Raw genomic sequence first — 16737 nt, 5'->3', positions numbered from 1 at the left:
GGGCGATGCAAAAACTCTAGAGAAAGACAGCAGGATGAAATGAAAGCGAAAAAGATGCAATGGGAGCAGGAGAAAGGCTCTCAGGCCGCGCCGTATCTGAGGAACAGCTTCTGAACTCGCCCGTGTTTGGGGTATTTAAGACCAGGTCTCGCACAGGGACAATAAGACCTCTTTGGTGATCAGTTCAGTATTTGCACAGGCAGCGTCGCTAGGCTCTCGAGGGTCCTTTCCACATCACGTCTAATGAATTTGAAGAGGAAAATATTTAAATCGAAGGACAAGTGACTCTTTTTTGCATATTTCTCCGCTCTCTGGATTCTTCAGCTGGTTCTTCAGTCGTTGATGGATGTAAGCTTTAAGCGCGGCAAACGGAACACAGCCCCCAAAGGGATCGTCATCACGTGATTTTGCTCGGCCTGCCCCAGGGTGGACCCCCGGCTACAGGTGACCCGAACCGTCAGGGAAGCAACAGCAGCCCCGCGGCCTCCCCTGAGCCTGGGTATCAGGTTCACTCGGCACAGCCGGGCCCGTGTCCCCTCCAGCGCTTCTCTGCGTCCAGGACAGAGCTGGTCACGGTCACGCTGGGGGCGGAGGTGAGGTCAGCTCGCCCACTTCCCAGCCCCGGTTGGACGGTGTCCAAGCCGTCCAGGGAACAACCTGGTCACGCACAGGGACGTGCCCCCGGCGTTAGCCCGGCCGCTGTACATCAGCCGTGTCTAACAGATGAAATCACGTGCCGTCGTCATCTCCTCGTCACTGGTTAGTAAGCACTAACAACATTTTAAATGTGTGCTTGGCAGCTGGCTGTTTACGCAGAATAACTGCATCTCTCTGGAAGCCAAGGACTTCTTTCTTAAGAAAGGATACGTGTATTTTGAAAATATCTTTAAAAAAACATCGGATTGCCTCAGGTGTGGCCCCCGACCAGCAGTGTGGGTGCCACCTGGGGCTTGTTCCACTGCAGGCTCTGCAGCCTCACCCCAGACCCAGGAGTCGGCCACGCGGGAGTGGAGCCAGCACTGGTCGGGGGGAGGCCCTCATCTGATGCTCTGCACAGCGCTAGAAGCATCACTACCTGTGAGGGAGGGCAGTGGTGACTGCTTGTCAGTAGACAGGACGCCTTGCTCCGGGACGCTGCGGGCTCCAGGCTCCCCAGACGGCCAGGAAGGTAGAAAGGGCCCCGCGGGGTCACAGCGCTCAGAGGACAGGATACACTCCCTCCTTCTCTACCACCCCACGGCTTCTCCCGAAACACAGTCCCTGTGTGGAGAGGCGGTTATTCCTCTGGGGAGTTCTAAAAACTGTATACATTTTATTTGTTTTGTATTCTCTTCGGGTCCCGTGTGGTGTGCCATGCTTCCAAGAAAATAATTAGGTTACAAAACCCTAACTGGGCGTGGAGGGTGCGATGGGGGTAAATGCCGGCTTCAGCCTTTCCGGGCCTGATGAGCAAAGCCGTTGTGCTTTTTTCTCAAAGACCAAAACGAGGCCAACTGACCTTTTCAAAGAGCAAGAGACTTCTGGCTTTAATTACAGGACTGAACGGATGGCCCCATGACATCCTCTCACACCCACACGTATTTTGTAAATTCCTTGGAAAAACACTTTCATTTTAAACATAAACTGTGGAGAGAAAAAGTTGAGTGCAATTTCCAAAGCTGGATGAGGGTGAACGTTTAGGAGGAGACTTTGACTTCCAGAAAGCCCCGCGAGCAGGGTCCCCTCGGCCCTGCTGTGTGTGGACAGACTCTTCACCCTTCACGCCCCTTCCTCGCTCCCCTCCTCCCATGCCTTTTCCCGCCACCTACCTTCTCCTCACTCCTTCCCTCAAACCCACATTTTCACTCTTTTGTTGCGTGAATGCAGTTTTGTGCTTCCTGGTCTTAAGTGTAACGTTCATTGACCCCCGGCCATCCGAGCCAGGAGCTGACACCCCTCTTTTAAAGGCCCCCAGGGACTTCTGCACAAAAGATGCCCATCAACTCCGAGCGTGAGAAACGTCCCAGGGAAACGCGGCAGCGGGGACGCCAGGGCCCGAGCGCACTGACCTGGGGGCACCCCGGAAGAGATAGTGGACGATGTGGCCAGGCCAGCGCCCACGGCGGTGAGGGCCGCCACGTCGATGGTGTAGGTGGTGAGAGAGGACAGCCCTTGGATCTTATACTCGTGCGTCGAGCTGTTGAGAGTGCGCTCCATCCGCGAGTCGCTCTTCCCGTACACCTCCCAGGAGATCTGGTAGCCTGGAAAACAAGCGAGGGCACAGGGTGAGTCCGAGGTCCCGGGGACAGAGGCTGGGCCACCCGTTTATCTCGGAGAATCTGAGCAAGAGCCGGGAGCTCAGCCGGGCCCACTGAAGTCCACTGCGAGTCCACAGCCCCCGGAAACGAGACCCCGGGCCGGGCCCCTCCATCCGGCCGCTGGATCCACAGGGGCGGCAGGAGGACGGGGATGGGATCTCGGCGAGCTCGGTCCCCGGCGCGTGGACGGAGGGGGCTCTTGTCAAATGATAGACGAGCTTCATCCGCGTTTCCATCTTTAGAAGCTGATATTTTCACTACACGGTACCCTAAATCAGCAGCTTGCTCCTGGCTTGCAACTAATTTGTGGAAACACTGCCACTTTTCCCTTTACAAAATGATTGAGAAAACACTTTTTGCCTTAAAGTTTCTCTCCCCCAGGGCACGAGTGTCGCTTCCAGCTCTGCCTTCCCCTTCGAGCCTGTTTTCCGAGCGACATCTGGTCTCCTCTGCACTCGGATCGTCCGGCGGGGCCTCATGATCACAGTGTATCCAGCCATTGCAGTTTGGGGCTCAGAGAAAAAAGACCCTGCCAGCCCCTGGGTCAGCGCCCTTAGAGGGGGCTTCTGTGATTAGAGAACATTTAAGAGTGTCTCCTGAAGAGGGAGGTGGAGATGGAGGGCGCTCCTGGGGCCAAAGGCAGAGCGCTGAAAACGCCTGTTCTTCCGTCTTCCCGGCCGATAAACTGGGGAGACAGAGGCACTGGGAGGCGTCTTCTCGTTCCTCTCCCTCTGATGAAAGCAATAAACAGAGTGAGAAACTCTCACTCGCAGGTAAACAAGAATTTAGAGGAGAGCGTCCCAGGACCTCAGTGTTTTGAAAACAATAAAATTTTAATGTCAGAAGCCGCTGCCTGTCTGCTGTCCCACAGCCTGGCGACCTCTGTGTGCTGGGGGGCTCCTGTGCTAGGGTGGGGCGGACGGGGCACCCGGCAGTGGAGGAAGCAGGGGGCCCTGCCACACGTCGGAAGCCCCTAGCTGCGCTCCTGGCCCGTGGGGACCACTAGGCCCGCGGCTCCAGCGGCCTCTCAGGGGGCCAACCACTCACCATCTCCCGACTCCGGACCTTAGAACCTCCCTCCTCCCGGGGACCATCCTGACCTCTGGCTTCCCGCATTCTCAGTGGGCCGGCACGAACACCACGGTGCCCTAACATCAACCCGTTCTGTCTTTTTGGCCAGTTCAGATTTTTGGAACTGATTGTACAATTGAAAAAAGAGAAACCTTCAGGGCAGTGAGGATTAATGACTTCAAATCCACAGAGTATTTATGATGTTCCTGTGATGCTCTGAGCACTTCAGCTGCATTAATTCGCTCAACCTCGTGCCAGAGCCCTGAGGCTGGACCATCACGACCCCTACCTGACAAAGGAGCAAGCCTGTGCCACCAGAGGTTCCTGGACTGGCTGGAAGTGGCCCAGGCTCTTCACCCTCTACGGAGCCTCCTTCCACACGACCCGCCCTCGGAAGCCTTGACGTGCACAGGCAAACCTGCAAACCAGCCCCGGCCTTGGTAGGTTAGCCCGATAAATCTCTACATGGAGTGACGACACTCGGGGTCTTCCCTGAACGCACAGGAGGAGAAGGCTGTCGTTATGTTGTCATACACGCTTGCCGTCATGTACGTTGTTAATGTCACAACCTTGTCTGTCGGACAATTTTATTTGTTTAAAAGCTGTTCTTCATCAAAATTTCCTAAAATATAGCCTTCTGTTCTGCACGGCAACCTGGAGCCCAAGCACAGCCATTACAAAACCTTTAGCAGAAGAGAATTACTAGGATCTCCTGGCATCAAAACTGACACTCCAGTGTGCTGCCGTCGTGGCTACAAACACCACCCAACGGACGACTGAAGACGCCCGTGTGCTCAGGAAAGGGTGTGACGAACACCAGCACAGAGAGGGAGCTGGCCTGGAGGCGGCGCACAGAGGGACCACGCGGGGGCGTGCGGTGGGCAAGGCCCCGAGCGGGCCGTCCTGGCCGTGAGTGTCCCTCTGGCTCCGGTGCAGGAACAGGGGCCCCCCAGCCAGGGGCCGGGCCTCCAGCTGGCGCCCTACCTGCTCCAAACAGCTGCCCAACTGAGACTAGCGACCGGAGGAGCTTCAGAACTAATTCTGCGTGGATCCGCGTGAACTCTCTGCGAGAGGGCAGTGCATCCAACCCCAGGCTGTCTGCCTGCATCCCGGCCCTCACAGACCAGAGCTCACGCAGGGAGACAGGAGGACGCTGGAATTTACAGGGAGCGCTCGTGGGCAATTCGCGCGCGAGCCCGGCGGTCCTGCCGCTCGCCTCTCCTTCCAGCAGCACAGGGGAGCTCCCGGCACCCAGTTTCCTGAGGGCCGTCTGCACACAGAGCGGCCCGCACGCGGGACCGACGTCATGCTGCCGGCAGCTGCTCTAACGGCCTCGGGCGCTGACGGAGCGGCTTCAGAGGGACGGTCGCTGGTCCCCTGCAGACGTTTCCTGAAAGGGGCTTTTGGAGGCCAGGTCTGCCCACAAACACGGTTTTTCTTTTGCTATACTCTCCCTCCAGCCTGGAAAAGGCCTCTGGGGTGCTGCCGGCGTGCCCCACGGGAAGCCCAGTCAACCTGGGGAGCGCCGCCCTGCGTGTCCGGGCAGAGCGTCCAGGGCAGGGAGAGCCCCACGGAGGGCAGGGGTCCCTGGCAGGTGACCACCGCCGGGCTCCCCCCTCTGGGGAGGCCCTCTTCCCCTGCAGCCCATCGTACAGGGTGGGCGGGAAAGGCGACGGCACAGGCCAGACGTGGTGGGACAACGCGGCCCCGAGACAGGAGAGCGGAGCGTCTGCCTGCAGCTCAGGCCCAGACCCTCAGAGCTGCCACCGCGTACTCGCTCCCAGCCCAGGGGCAGCGCGACCCAGCTCTGAACAGCCGGCACTGCGAAGGCCGAGTTCCACAATAAACATATAGCCGCTGCCTGTAACTACAGGTATTTGTTTAATAAAACACGAAATTGGGTTCGTTAAGTTCTATTAGCTGGTGTGACGGGTGACCACCCGTCGGGAGTACTGGTGCCCGCCGCTCAGCCTGGGGATGTCGGCTCCCCTCGGGTGATGACGCCCGGGGGGCTCCTTCAAGACTGGAACCTGGAGGGGAGACCTCGGTGCTCCCCAAGGGCAGGGTGGGGCTGAGGGTGTGTCTGTAAGGGGGCGAGGCCTGCCTGCTGCCCGGGGAGTGCGTCCACCGAGGGGTCCTGGCCGGATTTCTGAAACGCAGCACACTTAGGTGAACCCTGAATGAAGCCTGAGCTGACGGAGGTGAATGGCCTGCCTCTCCCCACCTCAGCCCCCTCTGAAATCAGCAGTAGGTACGGCTCTAATTCACTCAAATTCAGCCACAGACGGTCCCCGAGGGGCCTGAGCTCGAAGGCCTTTTTCTTCCAGGTGGGAGCCTCCTGCTAAGCGCTTGCTTCTGGGTTTGCCTTCCCTCTCACTAGCCTGTTTCTCCTCCCTTTGTGTACCTTAAAGTGACATCCTGCGTCTGCAACCTCCCTCCTCCGCCCCTGCACCCGCCTGGTTTAATCCCTTCCGCTCCCGGCCACAGGAGGGCTTCTTCATTACCTACTCAGCACTGCAGTCCTCTACTACGAAGACCTCAGAACGTGCAACAGAGTGGGGTTTTGAGGTCCAGTTTCAATAGTGACTTTTCCCCATTCCTGGACTTAACATTATTTAAAGTGGGTATTTCAAAACATCAGCTTCTCGAGGGCAGAACTAGATTCGTAAATTTACTTCATTTAACAGTGAGGGCTAGAGGCGGCGCCAGTTCTCAGGTACCATCTGGACCCGAGGACTCCACTCTGCGAGGGGGTCTGGTCGAGTCCAGGTGAGTAGAGGGCACCCAGCAGGTAAGCAGTGGGCGGGGCTGACACTGGGAGGTTTCCTGAGTAACGGGAGAGAAAGGGGGAGTTTCGTGTAGGAACACGGTCCCCCGGGGCACTGCAGGGAGAGTGGTGCTGGACCCCCGCCCGTGTCTGTGGGCCCCCGCAGCCCTCCAGCTCGAGCGGGTCACAAGTCAGGATCAGAGCGCGCCGCACTCCTCCGGGTGCACCCTGTGTTTGCAAAGCTGAGTTTTTGGTGGTTGCTGTGATAAGGACACAGGAACAATGTGAAAACCGACGTGGAACAGGAGCTTCGGCAGGCAGGTCCACTCTGATTCCAAGTTGGAGAAGCTGGGCAGTACCTGGGGGTGCACACGTCCCATCAGGAACTAACTGGTTATTTGAAAAGGAAATGCAAATATTCTTTTCTTTCAATTAATGTGTCTGCTCTTTTCAAACGGCTATTAAGGAGCTAGGATAGAAATACTTACTAAGTTGTGTACACCTGACCACCTGGCAAGCAGAACTGCCGGGTGTTTCTCTGGCCTGCGGCGTGGCGAGGGACCCAGCGAGTCACCGAGAGCAAGGACCCGAGACAGGGACACTCTGGGCTGGGGTGAGCAGCGCGGGTCGAACCCGCGTCCAGGCGTTGATGATGTGGAAGAGAGGACGCGGCATCCCTGTCCTGGCTTTGGCCACCTGCTGGCCGCGTGACCCTGGGACATTATCGCTCAAGGTCTCAGACGGGGTTAGGAGACGCACCTTGCCGGGTCGTTCGGAAAGTAAACAAGAGCCGGAACGCTAAGGGGGCCTGCACGCGGGAGGCGCCCACGGGTGGTGCTGCCACCCAGGACACAGGGCGGGAGGAAGGGGACTCTGACCCTGTGGCCAGGCCGGGGACAGCCGACCGCCCCTGGTCCACACGGCTCACTCCCGGACAGTTTTCTTGACCACACAGCCGGCGTGAGCACGCTTCCTGGGCCACGGGGCTCACGAGGGACCCCAGGGGCATTGGTGGTCGGCTGGACCACCTGGCCAGTCGCTGAGGGGTGGGCACAGCTCCGGCTCCCGAGGGGTCACCAGCAGACGGACGTGAGGTCCCCAGGAAGGGCTGCCAGAGCGGTGGGGCCTGCGCTGTGAGAACGCTTCGTGGCTGGCGGGAAGGTTCAAGTGCTGTCTACTGAATGGAAAGGGCTGCCCGGGGCTATCACACCAGGCAGCCCCCAGGGGTCGCCCGCAGCCCCGTGAGGGTGTTTCGATGCCCGTGTGTGGGGCGGGGGGAAGGGGCGTGCGAGGGGAGCCCTGACCTGCTGGAACACGGTCCTCCCCAGCCTCCCCCGAGGCCGAAGCCCGTGCGGATTTTATCAGGTCTGCGATTCTTTTCCCCCAAACTAGGCTTTAAATTCAGCTTTAACCTGAGAGGTTCTTCAGAAACCTCTTCTACAACATAAAATCATTAAAAGCCCTACAAGGTGAGCTGTTCCCCAGAGACCCCACCGCAGGAGAGGAGAGGCGGCTGGTGCCCAGCCCCGCGCCCCTGGGTCCCCGGGCGCTGCTCACCCTGAGGTCCCCCGAGGGTCCCGAGGGGGCTGGCGGCCTGGCACTGGCACCGGGGGCGTGGCCTGGCCACTTGCAGGCCGGGGCGCCCAGGGCACAGCTGCCTAGGAAAGGTCACCCCACCCGCCTGGCCTCAGCCTCCTCAGCTGTAAACAGTCGTAATCTCAGCAGTCGCCTCACCGAGTTGCCGTGAGAACTAAGGGAGAGAAAGGCCCAGGAGAGGACACACCAGAAACACGGATTCCTGCCGACCGGAGGCGCTAGAGGCTTGTTCAGATAAGGCTCGGAGGCCAATCTCCAAACTCTGAGGCTGCAGCCCAGGCGGGAAAGGGCACCGCCAGGGGGATGGCGAGCGAGCCCTCTGCCCTCCGCCCTGCGGCTAGTCACCCTGCAGGGGCCGCAGGCACCCGTGCGCTGCCAGCCGCGCTGCTTGGGGCTGGGTCCATCGCTCTGTGTTGGGGCAAACGTGTTCCTCCTCTACCTGAAGACTGAGACCCTTACCTGTAACGATGCCATTTTTCTCCAGGGGCTCCTGCCAGCTGACCTTCAGAGACGTGTCCAGGATCTCCGTGAAACTCAGGTGTCCCACAGCTCCCGGTTCTAGCAATTAAACACAAAGACATCTGTTAGCAAGACAGCCCAATACTCTCTGGTCAGATTTGTGTGGAACGTTCTCACTGTGGAAGGGGGCAGGGAGCTGGGCCAGAGCCCGCAGGAAATGTCAGAGAAAACCCAGAAGGGACAGGGAGTCCGAGGTGTTGGAGGTGACCCGGCTATGGTCACATAAATTATTTCACTCGGCCTCATCCCGGCCTCACCAAGAACTGCAGAGACCTGCAGCAGGAGAGGCAGACACAATCCCTTCTCTGTCTTTCTCCTGATCTGATCTAATTGGAACAACCAGGTGGCTGGATCCTGAAAGCAACCGCGTGCACCGGCATCCCCAGAGGCCTTTGCAGCCGTGTCATGTGTCTGGCTTGTGTGGGGACAGAGCCCGGAGCCCTGGCCCGGAGGCAGTCCCGGCCACACCTGGCTGCAGGGCGATGCCTGCCGACCTGATCCAGAATTCCAGGCCGCAACCCTTACTCACTCTCCCCAGGGGCCCCAGGGGCAGGGCGGGCGCGAGAAATTTCCAGCAAAACGGCACGTTTCCCTGGAGTTTCCCTGACCGTAGCCCCTCCTAGTGCAGGAAGGCAGAGTGGCGGAGCTGCGATTGAACGCTGGGCTCAGCGGGGTTCAAGCCTGGCCCCTCTGCTTGCTGGTTGTGCATTACTTAAGCTCTCTAAGCCTTAGTTTGCTCATCTGTGAAATGGGAAAATAAAAATGACTCACTCCGCAAGGTAATCGTGAGAAGGAATGGAATAAAACACGGAAGCGCTTAGCGTGTCCTGACACCACAGCAATGCTGATGGACGTTGGCTGCTATCGTTACTAGTTGTCAGTTATCGTACCATCAGAATATAAAGTCATCTCTAAGATGAACTTGCTGTCACTTTGAAGAACACCAGAGAGAAAAGGCCTGAGAGGCCACAACAGGAGTTCAACAGATCCAAGATCACGGATTCTCAGAGCCGGAGGGACATTACGAATCTGCTCGGATCCCTCCCCGGCTTTGCGGCCGTAAAATTCAACGCCAGGCCCAGGGCAGTGAAGCAACTGCCCGAGGATGCACCCAGCAAGCCCAGAGCTGGGCCTGGCACGGGGGCCTCCTGCTTGCTCTGGGGGGACCGCAGGGCCGTCCGGGGGCTCAGTACTTGTGGCGCACGGGCTTAGTTGCTCCGCGGCACGTGGGATCTTCCCGGGCCAGGGCTCGAACCCGTGTCCCCTGCATGGCAGGCGGATTCCTGACCACCGCGCCACCGGGGAAGCCCACATTTCACTCTCTGAGTGTGGAACGTGGTAAAGGAGAACGGCTGTCAGGACCATCTCATCCTCCCCCAACTGTGAGTTTCCAGAAAGACAGTCTGACGGATTTTTGAACTGACTTGTTCTTTTTTCAATCGATAGAGCAGCAAAGAAAGCTTTTGGTTCCTTTTCTATTCTCAGTGTTTCTGCTCCCTGGATTCCTGCCCAAATAGTCCTGTCCTCTAGCTCTGCTGGAACCAGCTGGCAACGTCCAGGCTTAAGTTTATATTGTTTCCTCTCTACTGAGCTTCCCACTCCACACACCCTGGCCCCAAGTTCTTATTTCATCAGAGCGTTGGAGAAGGAGGCCAGCTGGACGTGGGGCTAACCGTGGCGCCGTCCGCGCCGTCACTACAGAGCGATGGCGGCCATTCCTCCAGCACCCAGAGTCCCAAGTCCTCTTTTCCATACACTTTTTTTTTTTTTTTAGAAGATGTTGGGGGTAGGAGTTTATTAATTACCAAGTCCTCTTTTAAAGGCCACACCCCCCCCCAAGAGCGGACAGCAGCCCTACCTCCCCCGTTTCAGTGAGATCGCCCCTACTTACAAGGATGCTCTATCTTTCTAAGTAGGATGAACAGGCTCCCTGCCTATCAAAAAAATGGTGGTTCAGTTAGAAAATTCTAAAAAGATGACATCACTGCCGTTTTTCTCAATTCCCCAGACATTCCTGATCTCTCTCGTCCTTACGAACGGCGGGCCTGGCGGCCCTTAAGGCTCTGTTTCCTGGCTGCACAGCACTGTGAGATGTTTCCCCATAGTCAGTGTCTGTCTGTTTAACTGGCAACAATAGGGCTTTTTTAGTAAAGAATTCAGCCAGGAGTCTTCTCTCACTTATCTGAAGAAGTTCTCTGCTTTTTGCCACTTTTTATTTTTAACAAATGTCCTCTGGGAAGTAAAACCTGACATCCGGTTGGACCTGGCCATGGTCGTTGCTGAGATGCGGCCCTGGCCTCTTCTTTCAATAATGAACTAGAGGAAAACGTCCAAATGATGAAGGGCCGTGAGGGGTGCTTGACAGCCGCTCCTAGAGTTCACCACCACCTTCCTTAGTTATGGGGACTCTCCCCTCCCACCCCGCTTGCAGACGTAAAGCTGTTAGGCTGTGTTTTCCCACAGAGGAGTGGAGCATGGAGCCTCCGAGCAAGCAGAACGTCCCTTCTTCTTCCAGAGGTCCCTCTGCTCGCCACCCCCTGCACTGTCCCCAGACCGGCCTCCCCTCACACGACAGGGCCAGCGCCCAGGGAGCCTCTCGTTCCTCTTACGGCCACCTGATTCCCAAAGCGACTGCATCCACTTAGGTGGATGGCACTGATATCAGATATTTCCATCTGCGGTTAGACCACGGGCTCAATTATATTCCCTCAATTATTTTCCTCGGAAAATAAGGTCATGATCGCTCATTGCTAGGACTCCCAAACCTACGGCTTCAGACTCTCTGCTGCCCACAGGCCACACCTGCCTCCATGTGAGTGTGATCCGACCAAACCCAGCGTCCTAACCCTGGACCTGTTTCCCTCCTTTCAGTCACGGGCATCACCATCTGCCCCGTCACCTACGCTGAAGTATGTGGAGTGATCTGCAGAACCCCTTCTTCCCACCCCCGAAGTCTAACCAGCCCCCAGTTCTCTGTGACATGCCTCTAGCGTCTCCCCTACTGCTGGCTCCACCGCTGGTGTAGAGGTGCACATAAGTACTTGCCTTCTTCCCAGATTGCATCACCTTTCTCTCTAGCCCATCATCACAAAACCTCCAGACAGAGCTGTTGAAACACTCAAGTCACAGCCCTAAGGGAAATCCCTCTGTGGTTCCCCAATGCCTAGACTATTTCTGTCTAAGCGTCTTAACTTAGCAGTTGAGACTCTCCTGGGTCGGCTCCCAACTTGTTCTCTAGGGTCACCCCCACCCCACAGGCTACACTGAAGCTGAGCTGAATGCCTCATACCCTCTCACACCCTCTTCTACTCCCTTTGCCTTTACGGGTTCTATCTCTTCTCAACCATTCTTGGCATCAAAAGCTCATCCGTCAGGGCTGACCTCAGTTCTCAGCTCCTCCACAAGACTGACCTGACCCCCCCAGGTATTTTCTGTCACTCCTCCCTGGGCTGCCACAGCCACTGCTAACGACCTCCTTCCTCAGTGGCACTGACCTCAGTCCTGTCCACCTCAGATCTGATTAGGCTGGGAGCTCTAAAGGCAGAGGCTGTACTTACTTATCTCTGCTCCCCCTTCAACACGCAGCTGGCTACCTCTCACATAATAGGTATTCTACAAACCTCGGAATGGAAGTATGTATACACGTTTGTATGTTGGACAGATGGATGAATGAATCCCCTGTAATTATGACAGGCCCAGTACACACAGAACTTGATGAGGTAGCCTTAATATTTTTTTTTGAAAAAAGAGAAGGCTACACCTGACCAACTGTCTCTTTTAATCCTAAAATCTGATGAGGGCTATAGAAAGTTTATAATTATAAGGCAGATTCCAAAGCAGAATACACATTATATTTTCAAGAACTCATGAAACCTTAACTGAGACTGATCACGTTCTGGGCCATAAGACAAACCTCAATAAATTTAAAAGAAGTGAAATTATGCAAAGTGTGTTCTTTGACTGTAATGGAACCAAGCTAGAAGTCAAAGGCAGAAAGACAGCAGGAACATCTCCAACACATGGAAATTAAATGCCACACTTCTAAATAATCCATGGGTCAACGAGGAAGCCTCAGAGGAAATAAAAATGTATAGAGCTCAGTGAAGATGAGACAGAACGTACCAAAATATGTGGGATGCAACTAGAGCAGTGTGAAGAGGAAAATTTATAACACTAAATGCTGACATCAGAAATGAGGACAGACCTCAAATCAATCACCTAAGTGCTTACCCCAAGAAATTAAAAACAGAAAAGCAAAATAAACCAAATCAAGCAGAAGGAAATATAAGAGCAGAAATCCATGAAATTGAAAATAAGAAAACAATAGAGAAAAGTCAATGAAACAAGATAGCGGTTCTTCAAAAAAAAATCAATGAAGTTGATAAATTTCTAGGAAGAATGACCAAAAACCTCCACAAAAAACAGAAGAAAGAATGAAATAGGGAATATGACTATATATTTTGCAGCCACTAGAAAAACAATAAGGAAGTACTACCAACAACTTTACACTCAGAAATTCAACAACTTTGTGGATTGATTCCTTGAAAATCACACACTACCAAAATGAAATAGACGACTGAACACTACTGTAACCATTAAAGAATCTGAAGTTACAACTTAAAAACTCCCAAAAAAGAACTCTCCAGGAACAGAGGATTTCACTGAAAAATTCTACCAAACATTTAAAGAAGAATGAATACCAATTTTACACAATCTCTTCCAGAAAACAGAAGAGTACGAACTTATTTTATGAGGCCAGTATTATGCTGATACCAAAACCAGACAAAGACAATAAATACAGCAAAGTAAAATTTCAGACCAATATCTCTCATGAACTTAGATGTAAAACATCTTCCATAAGGTATTAGCAAACTGAATCCCACAACATGAACAATAATTATACACCATGACCAAGTGGGATTTATTCCAAGCATGCAAGGTTGGTTCAACATTTGAACCATCAACCTTATCAATTAACAAACTAAATTAATTAACAAATTAATTAGTTAATTAACTAATTAACAAACTAAAAAGAAAAATCATATGGTCATATCAATTGATGCTGTAAAAGCAGTTGAAAAAATTCAACATTTATTCATGACAAAAACTCTCAGCAAGTTAATATCAGAGGGAAATTACCTCAACTTGATAAAGAACAGCTATGAGAAATATCATACTTAACAGTGGAAGACCAAATGTTTTCTCTCTAAGATCAAGAACAAGGCAAGAATGTCTGCTCTCACCACTCTTATTCAACATAGTACTAGAAATTCTAGTCATTGCAATGTGGCAAGAAAAAGAAATAAAGGACATATAGATTAGAAAGGAAGAAAGGGAAGGACATGGATATGTCTATAAAAGAAGAATCTTTGTGGTATCGGAACCATGCAGTATCTTGATCGTGATGGTAGATACACAAACCTATACATGTGATAAGTTGCAAAGAACTAAACACACATGCGCGCATAGGCGCGCGCACACACACACGAGAACAAGTAAAACTGCAGAGATCTAAATTGGATCGATGGGTTGCATCAATGTAGATACCCTGGTTGTGATGTACTATACTTTTGCAAGTGTTACCATTGATGGAAACTGGGCAAAGTGTCCATGGGATCTTAGTATTATTTCTTACAAGTTCATGTGAATCTATAACTATCTCAATAAAATTTCAGTTAAAGAAAAAGCAGATAGCAGATCAAAGTCAGAGTATGGAAAGAACATCAGGGATCAGTTAATAGTGGCAGAGTTACTTTTTATCTTTTTAATGGAAGGAATATCAGTGGTCTCAGAGGGTCAAGAAATCCATTTCTATTCTTCCTGTGTCACTAATTTGACACAGACCTTGAGTCAATTCAAGGCGGTTACAGCAGAGTAGTGGAGTGAAAGCCAGGTGGCTAGGGGTTATGGGGAGCGGGAGAGGTTAGGAGGCAGAGTAATCGTTTATACTGAGAGCTGGGTGACTCAGTGGGCAGCACGGTCAGGGAGTTGGCACTTCTGGGTGAGGGAGACCTGAGCATATTTGTGGGCTGAGGAAAGGTCAGACTCTTCATCCTCTGAGAGAGGAGGGAAGAGGACCAAGAGTGAGAACATAGGGAAACTCAGGTGGAAGGGGGGGGAAGTGAGGAAGCTCAACTTGCACGGCCTTGACCTCTGTAAGTGTCATTGCTGGGAGGACAGTGAAGCTGGGTCTCAGGGGGCAGGACAGAGCGGAGCAGTGGATGACAGCACCGAGCAGAGATAAGTACAGAAGGTCAGACCACACCCAGAGCCCAGCTGAGATGGGAGAGGAGGAAGCTGGAGGAGAGACAAGTGGCAGCCTTTTTAAACTTATTTAAGTTTTAATTCTCCTTATAAAAGAGTACCTACTCATTGTAGCAAAGAGAATATGCAGAGAAATAAGAAGAAAATAGTAAAAGATACCCATAATCGTGTCACATGGAGATAACAACTGTCGGAATTGTGATATATTTCCTTCAAGGTCTTTTCTCAGCTAATAGGGTCTTATACAAGTGTATTTGTATAAAATTTGTAACTCATATAGTTTTGTATACTGTTTTTTTTTTTTTTTTTACCATGTAACATGAGATCAAGACCGTTTCCTCGCAAAATTTCTTTTTAATAACTACAAAATATTTAGTATATTGTCATTCCATAGGTTTTCAATTATCCCCCTTTGGAACATTTGAATGTTTTTCATTTTTTTTTCAATTACTAATAATTGTAACTAACCTCATTGTATATAAATCTTTATGCACATCTGTGATCATTTTCTCAGAAAATGTTTTCCAGAAGCGTCAGTTGGCCTAGGAGCAGAGAAACAGCTGATCTGAATTGACCAGCTGGAGACAATGGAAAGTCCAGGGTCTTAGAGGGGCGCAGGTGAGATTCCCCTGGGGAAGGTCGGGGAAGACATGGGCTGGGAGGCTTTAAGGGGAGATTCAAGAAGAAGGTAAGGGGATTGGAAGTTGAAATCTGAGTGAAGAGAAGTCTAGCAAGACAAGACCAAAGGCTGACTGTACAGCTGGGACTGGACTGTCCCTCTTGTCCTCACAGCTCCTTCCTCTAGCCAGGCTTCCTTCCATACTCCACAGACCATCTCTGCAAACATTATTACTACTTTCAATGACTTACCTCTCCAGGGTGAGCAGACTGTGAACACACTGAGAACACGGAGCTTGCTAGAGACCCACCCTGGCTCCTCCCCTGTGCTGGATACGACAGTGGCCCAAACCTCTTTGACAACTGGCTAAAGGCTATCGATAAGAACTGGGAAAGGAGTACTCACTGTCTTCATGTGTCCGTATGAGCTGAGGCGGGCTTGGAGGCCCGTCCCCCGGAGTGGTGAAACACAGAACTGATGTGAAGTAAGCAGTAAACTTCTTCAAGTTCGTTATGTACCCGTGGTGGACTCCATGGAAATCTGGAGCAATGGTGACGACAGTGACGGCCTCGGGGACATCGGCTGGCCACGCCAGAAGCTGGGATGGAACGGGGTGAAAAAGAGATCCTTTTAATTGCATGTCTTCACCCTCAAGTCTGCACCAGAATTTTATTTCACGATTAAAATGTCTTCAAAGAAAGCAAAGTTGTAATTAAGGAACCCCATACAGCCTACATTTTATAATCTCACTGAAAAATATTGAGTTTAAAAGATATCTCGTAGATTATTGAGTACAAATATGTATATTTATATATATTTTTATACATGTGTACATAAATAAAATATCTACTCTAACTCATATTGGGAAAATGGACACTCCTCAAACCTTCACCTTCTGTTCACTTAAACATGTTACAGAACATATTTATTTTTGAACATTTAGAAATAATGATGACATCACTGTTATTCAACTGCATCAGTGCAATCAAACATCAGTACAAATATTTTTCTAGTTAGGCACCTGCGGATTCAAAAAGAAGCCCCTGGTTCAATGGGAACAATGGTAATTATTTATAATTCATATGACACCAGTTTTCTAAAAAGGATTTTAGGAGACATTATACTTTTAAAGAAATGTAGTACATATACACGTTCCAAGGGAAGTTGTTTTAATGTTTTGGCAACATTATGTATGAGTGTGACTTTTAATTCCTCTGACACCAAACATTTCTAGGGTTAATTAGGTCTGAAAATGGACACTGTGCAGAACAAGGAGCATATTTATATAGATTTTAGGCCGACAACCAAGCCATCGAATGAACACCCCAGTCTTGCCAATAAGACCTGACAGGAGAGTCAGGAAGGCAGAATCCACTTCGTTGATCAACATGATTTCCTTTCTAAGGAGCTTCTGACTGTAGATACCTCTGGGGGGGAAAAAAAGGCAGGACAAACTTCCAGCTACGTCTGCCTTTCTAGTGAAAACCAAGTGTTTTAGTAAGTTGAATCCAAATGGAAAAAAAAATTGGAAAAAGAATTAACTGTGTGTCTGAGGCAATAACACTCTGAATCTGAAACGACCAAGTTTTCAAGCAAATTCTCTA

General features: G+C 51.9%; 1 protein-coding gene across 1 annotated transcript in view; it reads right to left on the bottom strand.

Annotated features, from left to right (window-relative positions):
* Positions 1-16737, bottom strand: part of SDK1 (sidekick cell adhesion molecule 1) — an 822147-nt gene that overhangs the window by 131109 nt on the left and 674301 nt on the right. The window contains exons 19-21 of the mRNA XM_073791836.1: positions 15539-15731; positions 8191-8289; positions 2049-2240 (exon numbers count right to left, since the gene is read on the bottom strand). Of these exons, the coding sequence (XP_073647937.1) occupies positions 2049-2240; positions 8191-8289; positions 15539-15731 (484 nt within the window). The remainder of the gene's footprint in view (positions 1-2048; positions 2241-8190; positions 8290-15538; positions 15732-16737) is intronic.

The sequence above is a fragment of the Tursiops truncatus genome, chromosome 15, assembly GCF_011762595.2.
Source record: "Tursiops truncatus isolate mTurTru1 chromosome 15, mTurTru1.mat.Y, whole genome shotgun sequence".
Lineage (NCBI taxonomy): Eukaryota > Metazoa > Chordata > Mammalia > Artiodactyla > Delphinidae > Tursiops > Tursiops truncatus.
The sequence above is the reverse complement of the archived record's forward strand: the minus strand, read 5'-3'. Positions and strand labels throughout refer to the sequence as shown.